This window comes from Strix aluco, chromosome 5 (genome assembly GCF_031877795.1).
Source record: "Strix aluco isolate bStrAlu1 chromosome 5, bStrAlu1.hap1, whole genome shotgun sequence".
NCBI lineage: Eukaryota > Metazoa > Chordata > Aves > Strigiformes > Strigidae > Strix > Strix aluco.
Window position 1 is genome coordinate 43,754,864 of NC_133935.1, and position 12,126 is coordinate 43,766,989.

At 37.2% G+C, this 12,126-nt stretch overlaps 1 protein-coding gene across 2 annotated transcripts in view; it reads left to right on the forward strand.

Annotated features, from left to right (window-relative positions):
• The window catches only part of LIN7A (lin-7 homolog A, crumbs cell polarity complex component), a 51,169-nt gene extending 39,636 nt beyond the window's left edge, over positions 1–11,533 (forward strand). The window contains exons 4-6 of one of the 2 annotated variants that reach the window (XM_074827141.1): positions 1,849–2,058; positions 7,620–7,828; positions 9,405–11,533. In XM_074827141.1, coding sequence (XP_074683242.1) covers positions 1,849–2,058; positions 7,620–7,828; positions 9,405–9,447 — 462 coding nt within the window. In that variant the 3' untranslated portion in view covers positions 9,448–11,533. Of the gene's footprint in view, positions 1–1,848; positions 2,059–7,619; positions 7,833–9,404 lie in introns of both variants that reach the window. The other variant, XM_074827142.1, reaches the window with a different exon arrangement.
• Positions 11,534–12,126: the final 593 nt, after the last annotated feature.

The window sequence follows — 12,126 nt, forward strand, 5'->3', positions numbered from 1 at the left end:
TTTAATATATTGTCTCTTTATCCATGTGGACCTGCCTTTCTCATATCCTTAGACCTGACAGCTGCATTACTGCTACTACCAAAATGATAATTTTCTAAGGGAATTCACACAACCATGAAAGAACCCATTCTATGTGCCAGTATGAAATATGCTCTGTCTTTTCATAATATGCACAAAGGTAGATGCTTCCAAACAGGGAGATCCGCCATGGCTTTCTTTTTCCCATTATCATTTTGTACTCAACACTACCTTCTAGGTGGTATAGCAGGTAGTGTGCAAAAACAGGTAAATCTGCAAAATCCATAAATCTTTTTTAGAGATATTTATTTATGGTCCCACTCCTGTGAAGTTAGTGACAAAACTCTCTGAAATTGTAATGGATCTAAGATCTTACCATTGTGTATTTATGTTAAGAGATTTTAATTTAAAGTAGTATCAGAAGATGAAGGTTGGAAATGTGTTACAACATTATTTCTACAGTATTTTAGAGAAGCAAGCTGTACAGTAGCCAGCAAGTAACCTAATATACACTAAATTGCAGTGTATTTTCCATACTAAATAGAATGTTCTTTTCTGTAGGCTGTTCTGATTTTAACCTTCTTCTAATTGAAAGTTAATGGACGATGTAAATTTGTAGTCTGTGGTTCTATATAGAGAAATGTGTATATGAAATCCTGATTTGTCTACACTGCAGGTAAACATAGAAATTATTGCTATGTTGTATAGTAAATGGGGAGAAATCCAATTAGTGTTTGCCATTCTCATTTCTTATTCATATAGAACAGCAGGGTTCCAGAGCAATGTTTCAATATCGCAATATTTCCTGGTTATTTCTGGGCTGTCTGCATTGCATTCTCCTAGTGCATTCATGTCTGACATAAAACGTATGCATGATGACAAGGTCTGCATGTGCAAAAACATGTAACTGAGAATGATCCATTATGTCACATCATTCACTAGCTTCTATAAAGCATAAGCATTACTAGGATGCTCAAAAAACATTAGTGTAGTGCAGAATTGTTTGAGCAGTTGGGACTACAAACACACATTGAAAAGGATAAAAGATTTTCTTAATGTTTGTAGGAAAATATTTGTACTGAAGAATGAAGTATAAGATGTAGTATTTTTCTGGATGAAAGCTTTACAGTTTGTTATGTTGGATTATTTTTTTTTGCTAGAGTAAGATTAACAATCTAGGATTTTTCTAATTGATTTATAAATCCATTGTTTTAAGATTTAATTTTTCAATAAAAGTTTTTATCCAATTATATTATAAAAAATCTCATATTCCTGTTTCAGGAGTTATTTAGTTTGCAAGATTTCATAAAGATTGTGAATTAAACTTTTAAAAATAAGACTATCTTTTTGGGATTTTTTTCTGTACCCAAAGAATAAAATAAATAATTCTATACCTCTGAAATCAGAGCAGAGAGTTAACAATTCAGTTCATCCACTTTATTTGAACTAAGAGCACAGTAGAGATCACATTATCTTATCCCACAATAATGAATTTTGTCCCTGTGAAAAGGCAAAGAAGAAATGCGCTAGTGATCATAAGTGTTCACCACCATGTAGTCAGGCTTCCCAGTGCCTACTTCTGGCTCTGCTGCTAACTTTCTGTGTTATCTTTGACAAGTCTCCTAAACTCTCTACTCCTCTGCTTATTCCTTTATTTCAAAAGCATTGGCATGGAAGTTAATATTTTTAAAATGCTTTCAGATAATCAGAAAAAGTCAGAGTAAGATACTGAAATGTTTTCACAGGAATTAATTCTTCCTGCAAATGAACAACTGAGTGCTTATCAGTGTTCTCCCTACATAGCCAGATCACTCATTTTTTTTCTTCCAGGCAACAGTTGCTGCGTTTGCTGCAAGTGAAGGCCATTCACACCCGCGAGTGGTGGAGCTGCCAAAGACTGATGAAGGCCTGGGCTTTAATGTCATGGGAGGAAAGGAACAAAATTCACCTATTTATATTTCTCGCATCATTCCTGGAGGAGTGGCAGAAAGGCATGGAGGTCTCAAACGAGGGGACCAGCTGCTTTCAGTTAATGGAGTGGTATGTGGAAATTTGATAGAGCTTTCATTTTCATCCGGATTTTCATTTTTCTCAGCTGTTCTAATACCGTGATTTAAAATGCAGCCACATGAAACAAAAGAATTAGCTCTGTGAGAGACCTTCAGTGTGCATTTGTGGTGCAGTGAGGCACAACTTTGTGCCACTACCAATTCTGTTGTAATGGAGGGTGCTTCATTTCACCACATGCTTAATTTGCAAGGAAGCTATGTCTTTCTTAATTGATAATTCTGCAAATTCCTTTTGCAATACAAGCATAATAATAGACTATGTCATTCTCGTACTTCACAGCCTCTGAGGCACACAGCCCTTTCCAAGAACAGTGATGCCTCAGTGACACTTGTGTAGTCTTGTGACCTTCAGAGACTCTGAACACAAAATCAAAAGAAATTTGGCAAGCACATTTGGTGCTGATTTGCAATGGAAGGTGCATTCCAGATTTCTTTCAGTGGCATTCATCCAGCTATGATATCTTTGTCAAAGAAATCAGCTGTACAAATGTACACATACAGGGAGCATGTATTCTCAGTAAAAAGGTACATTTTTTACATAGTCATTTTTCATGCAAGTCAATACTTAAGGGTGGATTGTTCTGCAGTAGTTTCACTGTGACTGTCAATATGGAGGTAAAAATAAAAGAGCTATTGGAATAGAGAGGAAAATTAAGGCTCCAACTACATGATACGGATCAAATTCTGCCATTCATTTTGCTTTTTGTTCCCTTTTGCAAGGGAATGTGAAGTACTGAAAAGGTAAGCACACTCATTCATATAATCCTACACTTCTCTTAATGAAAACATAATCCTTTCTCATGCAAAACCTCCATCTAAACCTCATATTTAAATGCACCAAAGGCACGTAGGAGTCAGTCATAATGTAGAATCCAGTCATAAGACTTTCCAACTTAAATTTCTTCTTTGTTGCAAGCCCATAAAGAATGAAAAAGTGCTATTTTCTACATGCTTCCATGTTGTCATCTGTTTTTCTCAACAATAGCTATTTCCTTTCTCTTGAAACAAAATATCAGTGCAACACTTCAGACAGACTTTTTACTACTTATTCTATCAACCATCATGTTCTCAAAAGAGAAATAATAGATCTGGAAGCTTGCTTGCCCCAGTATACAGTGAGAAAGTAATGATACAAAACAAAGAAGAAAACCCACTGAAAAGATTATTTAGTCTCAAGGAAAAAGAAAACAACTGAACATTTAATAAAGTAAATTGCCTGAACATCGTTGATTGGAAGTAGATCAAGTAATTTTGTTGTTGTTCAGCATTTCTTTCAACAGATGAATAAAAAGGTGGATAAAAAGAGTTTCTATGCACTAATTGATGGATGGTTTTTGAAAAATCCTTTTCCTGTCAACAGTGTCTAGCCAGATACTGGGGAGGAAAGTGGTGACTTTCAGATGTCAAGATATATTGAATCTGATTCTGTTGTCACCTCTGTTTCATGGTACTCTGTTCAAAAAATTCCATGAATGTGTTCTAGAATATATATTAAGCTAATGTAGCAAAAAACCACAATAAAAATTTCCCAATTGCATGTAGGCACACAAAAAAGTTGATTCAGAGATGCAACTAAAATATTTTTGTGTTCAGAGTCTAAACAACAGAATTTGAAGTTTGAATTGCAGTTGCATACTTGAAATAATTCCTATGAGCAACTGTTCGTACAGCAATCTCGGGCTGAATTAAGCCCATACAAAATAATTTGTAAAAAGGCAAAAATTATAGAAGTGGTAATTTGTTTGCAGACAGCTTGAGACAGGACGAAATAGGTCTAAATTTAACATTGTTCACTGGGACTAGTTCACTCCGTGCTTCTCTCAATTTAGCTGAAGAAAAGCAAATAATATACAGTATGTACAAAACAACAGACAGCTCAGCAGTGGAACATAAAATTAAAATGAAGTATCTGTAACTTGTTTGTGCTCAGAAGTTGGTGGTTATCCAACTTTATAATTATCAACATAAAATTAGAGCTGTGTGTTCAGAATTCAGATTTGTTATCCCAGCATGACTGGGATGAATGTTCCTTGAGCTGTTTCACCGGACCTTAAAAAAGTGTTTTCTCATTATGCTGGGGATTTTGTTACATAGTTTTGTCCCACACCCCCTAAAAGTAAAAGAAAATTTAAAGCGGTAAGCCGTGCAGATGGCTCAGCAAAGGCACTTGCTGGTGGCTGTTCATATCTGGCAAAGATTCTGCATTTGTCAAATACCTGGTGTGAGTCAGATACAGAAAGGGATACAAAATAGGTTTATAATGGCAAATTTCTCACCCAAGCATTTGCTTATAGATATCTAATAGAAATATTATTCTTGGTTTCTCAACTTGTGGGGTAACAATCAGATTCTCTTTTTTGTCAGCAAGAGAGTGGGATTTTTTTCTTTCATATTCATGACAAGTCTGTGAGCCTGGATACAGTAATGGTTGGTGTTTCCTCACACCATATCTGCAGTTCTTTCAACTGTTCTTGTCTCTACAGTACTTGCATCCCTTTTTTTGATGCAATGTGCCAATGCAATAAGGGAAGTACAGACATAAGTATATATAAATACAAGTAATCTAAAATTACTTATTAAATAAAGATACACATTCCAAAACGAATTTATTAAATCCCATGTTTGGTGGGTGGTTCTAAAGTAACATGAGTGTCAGATCCTTGCAACATCCCCAACCAGTGTAATCCAGTCAGCAAAATCCCTTGTGCAGGCATGACCGATACCAGCAGGAGTCCTTCGCCAGCACAGTCTCAAGAGTCTGCAGTGGCAGAATAATTCAAACCGCAAAACAACTTCCTTTGTTGGTATAAGCTCTTTTCCCTATTCCAAGGGGCTCTGCTATTTCAGTGGTGCAGTTACCACTATGCAGGTGAAGCATTTGTAATGCCTTGGAAATACGAGTGCAAGTGGCAAAGATGACATTAAGAGCAAGTATAGCAGTCATATTAATAGCATCTGAAAACTGTAGTTGTTAAGACCTGAGTTAGGTATGTTTGAAGAGTAGGATCTGTATTTAGCAGCACTATGTTTTACTTTGCCTTTGTTATTTTCACCTCTTTGGTTATGGTTCAGAGCTTTAGGCTTAATTCTGTAATCATTACTATTCAAGTCAATGTGAGTTTTCCATTGACCTGGATAGCAACAAAGTCAAACCCTTCATTTCTAATTAGAAAATACTGGCTGTAAACGGAAGAGCAAAGCCAGAGGCAAATGGGAAAGAAAACAGGCAATCATGAATTAAATGCAGTTTACTAAGCTGAGTGAAGTATTAAAGTACACCATCTTGTTATTCTCCTACAGAACAGATACAATCACAATTGCTTATTGGTGTCGGTTGGAACCATCCAATTCTTTGAAAGCAAAAGAGTATTTTAGCTATTTCATGTAGCTTGGGAGCTTGCAATTTTTGTTCGTAGCCTGTTCTAAGTTCATACTGTTCCACAGCAAAACTCATGACACCAGTCAAAAAGCAGTGAGTTATGGAAAATAGCTAGTTACAGTATGCATTAGTTACGATCACTTCTTCTAACATTGAGCAGTTATGGGGTAGGGGATGTGGGGAAGAGGTTTTAATTTGTACCTGTGACTTGTTCATTAAAGCAATTTCACAAAACACCCTGTGCATCTATAGCTTTTTATTTTAGCTCTCTTTGAAGCATTAGACGCATTCACTGTTTCTTACGCAACAACAATTTCTTCTTTTTCCAATATTTGTAAGGAAACTCTATTTTCTCCAAATTACTTTTGGGTAGCAGTGCTTGTTCAGCAGATTTATCCCAATCACAATTTCTAACAAATCTGGTAATCACAGATCATTAATTTTCTTGAAGATATTTGAATAGGAAACCTACTGGAGGAATTTCATGAACATACAGTTCAAAACCATGAAATAATTTTTTTCAACAATTAAATGTATATTTACTTCAAGGTTTTCTCTGTTTCTGGTAATCATTTCAGCACCTAAAATGACATTCATTATTCTAAATTGCATTAATATTTTCGAAGCATCTTAACATTTCTGTAGAAACTCTTGAGTTCAGTCAGTTGACCCAGACATGAAATAATTATTTCTATTAATATGTTGAAGGAGATTTAATAGGAAAAGGAAGATAAATAGCAAAGCAATAAACTTGAATTTTGTTTTTCATATTATTTATGTAGAAGTGTATGGTGTCTTTTTGAAACTTTTAAATCATTATTTCTAGCTCATGGTGTGCCACAGCAGAAGTAATTCTTACTCACTGTTCTTGCACAGTGCTACTCAGTCAAATAGGAGAGATGAAAATAGAAAGAATTTTCTTCTGACAGTTGCTATAATGATGCTAAGTTATTCTTTTAGCATGAATTGAACTTCAAATATTTTGAATGCTGCTGCTTCTCTTTGGAAGCCTATGGGTATAGTTTCATCTTAAATAGCATAGTATACATAAGAGTTTTAAAACACAGCATGTAGTAAAACTTTGATTTATTTTATGTGGGAAGAAAATTACTTGTTTTTAAATGACATAAAATCCATGTGAAGATCTCAGTTGTGCAGGCTTTTTTTTTCTGCACAGAGATACTTTTGTTTGTTGGAATACACCCTACAACACACACGAGCAGTCATATGCCATTAGAAAATTTCTTCTTTTCTCTTAAGGTTTGGAACAATCCACATGGCTGAAAAGCACTCTGGTCAGTCCACTTAATGGTAGAAATTAAATACTCTTTTCACAGCCAAGTCACCGCTCCCTTTTGGAAATGTATTGTTTTAAACAATGTTAGCATAGAAATCAAAGCTTGAACCCCTTTGGGAATACTTTTGATTTCACAGCAGATATCATCTTACTATAAAACATTTTCCAGGAAGGGAGGAAAAATATATATTCCTTCAGCAAGAACTTAGAATGTTTCAGTTAGTGTCTGGTTGCTTACAACTAACCAGATAAACACTAGTTTATTTCCAGTAGAGAACCCCTATCACATAAATGTTAAACGTGTTAGCGATGCCATTAACTCTAAGAGGCAGGTTGTCCCCGGGAGCAGCGGGCATGCTCCTTCGCCTGCAGCTCAGTGACTGCTTAATCACTACACGTCGTTCCCTGTAGGATCCAAACAGGGCCAGGGCCTGAGAAAGTAATTGCCATTTCAAACTTGCAATTTCTTCCATTTCTTACCAACATTTAAATAGGATTTTATTTTTGTACTTTGCAAACAGTTTGTTTGGGTTTTTACTGCAGAGTTTGGGGCTTTTTTAACATTACTTTTGTTTGCATAAAGCTTGTTGAGTATTTCCCCTCCTTTTCACACAGCTCAGAAATTAGGTTTGTAACGCAACCTAAACCAGATCTGGGTTATTTAAAATATGAAAATGAATACATTCCTAGCAGTGCATAAATCTTATTTAACTCAACACTTTCCCTTAATGGTTTCTTGAAAAATGTACGGTGTGGAAACTTGCTAAAACCCCTACAGCCTTTCCGTATGAAGAAGAGGACAAAGCTCTAGATTAAAGAAGCATTTTTGTATTAAATCTGTTTTCCCTGCTCCCAGAGCGTGGAAGGAGAGCACCACGAGAAAGCGGTGGAGCTGCTGAAGGCGGCTAAGGACAGCGTCAAGCTGGTGGTACGCTACACTCCCAAGGTGCTGGAGGAGATGGAGGCTCGCTTCGAAAAACTGAGAACAGCCCGGCGCCGGCAACAGCAGCAATTGCTCATTCAGCAGCAGCAACAGCAGCAAACTACACAGCAAAACCATATGTCGTAGGTGAGACAATTCATTGGTCTTCCCTAAAGCCCACTGACGGCACCCCGCCTGGGCCGCAGCTCCCGGGGGTCCGTCAGGGCAGGGCTGGCACTGGGGCTGTCCCACCCCCAGCCAGGGGCACTGGGAGAGCCTCAGCCCCAGGCATTGGGCACCTCCCTGGAGACGGACCCAGGACAGGATGTGGGCCTGTGAGTGGGCCTGGCTCAGTGGGGCCCATGACTGGGCTGGGCAGGGCAAGGCTGTGGGGACCTGCAGCGTTCCTGGGGCAGGGACTGAGAGCTCCGAGGGGCTGACATGGGGTCCTGGGCTGTGGGCAGGGTGAGGGGAGCCCCGAGGAGGACAGTCAGGGGGTTGGAGGTACCCTTGGGCCCTGGAAAGCACTTAACTGTGGTGAGGATGAGGAGAGCTCATTCTTTGGTACATGTCCACATGGTCTGTCCCAATAAAAATGCATTTTGAAAATAGGTGAAAGGCCCTAACAAATACTGGAGCGAATTTCCAACTCATAACCCCAAGATCAATAGCCACTGTGCAGCTCCAGCTTACCTGAAAGCAAGACTGCTTAAGAAGTCTGTAGTCCCTGGGAACGTTTTTTAATTAAAAAACAGAGCATTTATGACAAGAATATGCTACCAGATTTAGACATAGTTTAATGTATTTTCAACTAGTCTGTTACCACTCTGCAACAGAACGTCGTGATTTGCTGCTGGTACATGAAGAAAAGTCTTCCTAGTCCCTTCCCTGTACCCAAACTTCGCTCTGTGGTTCCTCTGCAGGGAACCCACAAGTGCTAGCTTCTCATCTCCAGTTTGGTATGAAGTATTTCATTCACTCTTGACTGACATTCAATATTACAATAGCTTCCAAGAGCCTTGCAAGTTTCCCAATGTAGTCAGAACACATAGCATGTGAGGTACCGAGATTCTCCATATATGCAGTTATTCTGAAATCAGTGAGAGTTTGTGAGGTGAATACATTTATAGATACGCTCCCTTTGCCCAAATGAAATCAGGTAGGAAGCATATCCCAATGACTTCCATCCCCATCCTCCACATCTCATACCAGGTGTTCCCAAAACAGGATGTTTGTACCAGGAAAAGTCTGCAAGTGACTCAGAAAGTCCCCAGATGGCCAGAAACTGAAGCTCCCAGTGATGGTTTCATCATTATTAATGTTGACACTGACCTCTGCTGATATTTAGGGAAAAAGCCCCACCTTGTAGACTCCTTGTCCTGTGACCATCAGAATTCCAGCTTTGTTGATGCAATCAAAGGCTCTGAGTGGGATCTGAATCCCACCTCAGGGCCTCAACTCTGGCAGGAGGTATAAACAGTAGTATTTCATTAAGTAAGTTTTGGGGTTCTGTGTAAAATAGGGCCGTTGCAGGAGACAGACATACAAATGGCAGTCTCACGTGAAGTTTTTCATATTTTTAGTTACCTAAATCTTTTTATTGTCAAGTAAGGTATTTTTACTGATTTTAATTTTTTCTTTAAACTGAAAGAGACAACCAGCAACTTAATTCCTCAATTCCTTATGCTTGCTCTGAGAAATGTGTTTCTTTAATTCTAGGTTTTTCTCAAGAAAAAAAAAGCTTCGATCAAGAGTTCAGTAATCAAGCAACCAGAGCTGTACTTCAGCACTCCAGCAAAAGGAAACAACTACAGGAACACAAAACAGAATTCATCTGGAGAATGTGCAGTACAAGAATAATGTAGTTAGGACAGCCATAGGGAGGGTACCTTCATGATAAGGCTTTTCAGCACAGGGCAGTCACAGATACATTATACTATACTTCTGTGACTATTCCTAATGAGAACAGCACGATAGGTAAACCCTGTGAAACAGAGAAATCCAGGGCTTCCAAATAATGCTGTTTGATCTAATCTTGCACTCCTTACTCTGACAAATTGGCAAATTGGCTTTCTCTAGTCATTGAAGGGTTGGTTTTAAGGAGGTCAAGATTGGCTGCTTTTGGGGACAGAACCTTTCTTTACAGTTATCTCCAGAAATAAACAACTACATCAGTTCCAAGTTTTGCCACAGACATCAAAGTCGTACATCACGCTTCATGGCCACTTTGTACTATATATTGTAGAGCTGTTTTAATCTAACTTCCTGTTTATAATTTTCAATTTTCCCTCTGGAAATAGCAATTTACTATATTTATAAAGTATTCCATTTGTAGAAGCAATTGGCTTTTTACTCTTGGTGTTTCCATATATTTTATTATGCATCAACAGAGTGAGAAAGTTTTACGTCAATTTTAATTTTATTAGTAGTAAAGTTAGGGAATCCTAGAACTGTATTTTTAAACATAGGTATTGCTTGTATCTATTATAGTTACTATTCAGAAATCTATAACTGGATATATTATATATTTATTCCATAAAATATATATTGTCTGAATGTACATGTTAGAGAAGTAGGGTCTTTGCTTAGCATGTATTGCAAATGTAGTAAGCTAATGTTAGCAAAGGACCAAGCTTTGTTTGGCAGATATTACTGTGATAGCATAATCTTGGCTTTTCTGTATTCTTTAATTTATTTTTCAGTCTAATATTAATATATTTTACAGAGGAGGAAGTGTAAGTTGTTTCTTTTAAGACTCGCACATTATCAGTTAAATGAATTTGAAGTTAGAGTTCTGACTTTCTTTTTTTTAATCAAACCAAATTGGAATGTGCAAACAAAATATATAACTAAGTTCTTAAGTTTACATGTCTGCTTTTCCAAAGAAAATAGTCAAAGCTGGAAGGCTATAAGATGTCATCTACTTTCAAGAAAATAAGAAAATTGAACGCCCAAATTCTAAAAAATAATCATTTTCATCAGGCCTTCTATGCTTCATTAAAAAACACTTGGGGAGAAGGAGCTTAGGGGACAACCCTTGCATGTTGAAAACTGCAGATGATGTCAGTGAAAGTTTAGTAACGTGAGGAATGTAAAAATGGTCTGAACCAGTGTTCTGGTTGTGAACTTGGAATAAAGTCAGAAACAATTAATATTTTGAAGGATCTATTCTCAAACAGAGAGAAGCAAAACAGAACAGGGGAAAATGGCAGTATGCTAGCATATGTTAGAAACCAAATGCAGGCTAGCCAACAGTCTTGACAGTGTTTGATTACTGTAAGTAGCCATTGAAAGGAAATTACTGTATTTTTAAAACCAAACAGCATGAATTCATCCAGAGAAGCCTCATTTTATACAGAGGAGTAATTCTATCCAGTGGTCGTTGGTGACAATATCAATTAAGACAGTGGAGTTTGAGAACTACCAGAACTAAAGATGAAATATATTGTATTGTGCTCTGCACGGTGTCTTTTTATACTTAATAAAATTGTACGTACCTATTTTAAAACTGTATTCTCAAACAGACACTGCTATTAATATTGATGGTATATAAATTGTTACTATGACTGCGTATAACTGTTCTGTATCTCATCAGTATGATTTGAATTACACCAATATCTGCATTTTCAGAGACCAAGTATTCAGATTTAGTCAGCCCACTGTACTGCAATTTTCCAAACCGCCTCTCCACCTCCTCCCCTCCTCTTCCTCAAAAAATTTAGGTTTGATGGAGTGGAATGTGCTGATTAATAAATTTCAATAATAGAATGTCATTCATACAGAGAAGCATATCAAATTCATTTTCATATATTATTACTCAATAAATTATTTATACACACTAAAATTAACATTCTAGTCTTTGCCAACATTTAATGATAAGATGAAAGAAAAATAGAAGTAAAATACAACTGTCAATGAATTTGAAGTGGAAGCAGGAAGAAATAACTTTTTAAGGGCCACTTTTCATGCCCCTTGCTGATCAATAAAACATATAGCCACTTAATCACAGAATAATCTGTGTCCCTAAACCTATCATCTGCATTTAGTTGTAGACAGTGTCTTCATTTGTGATTTAAATGTCTTTGTTCCTGATGCAGTAAGGCACTTCCACACATGCATTGCTGAATTAGGACCTAAAAGAATTGCAGGGAGAACACTTTCCACATGCAGGTCTGCAGGTACTTGTGCATCATATTTTAACTGATTGGTCTCCTGGTATTTGCTGTTTCACTACACTGAATTGATATTCCTTCAGTCAACGTAGTGAGTTTTATTGCTCCCTCGTGTTTCTCTGCACTAGCAGCAAACTGAGGTAGGAGATCCAAGATGCCTTTTCTGTCTCTTTATTACAGTAACCAAAGGGGTGCCATGTGATTTTTACAAGATCTTACATCATGTTTACTTATGCCAAAGATCCAGATGCAAGATTTAATAATAATAG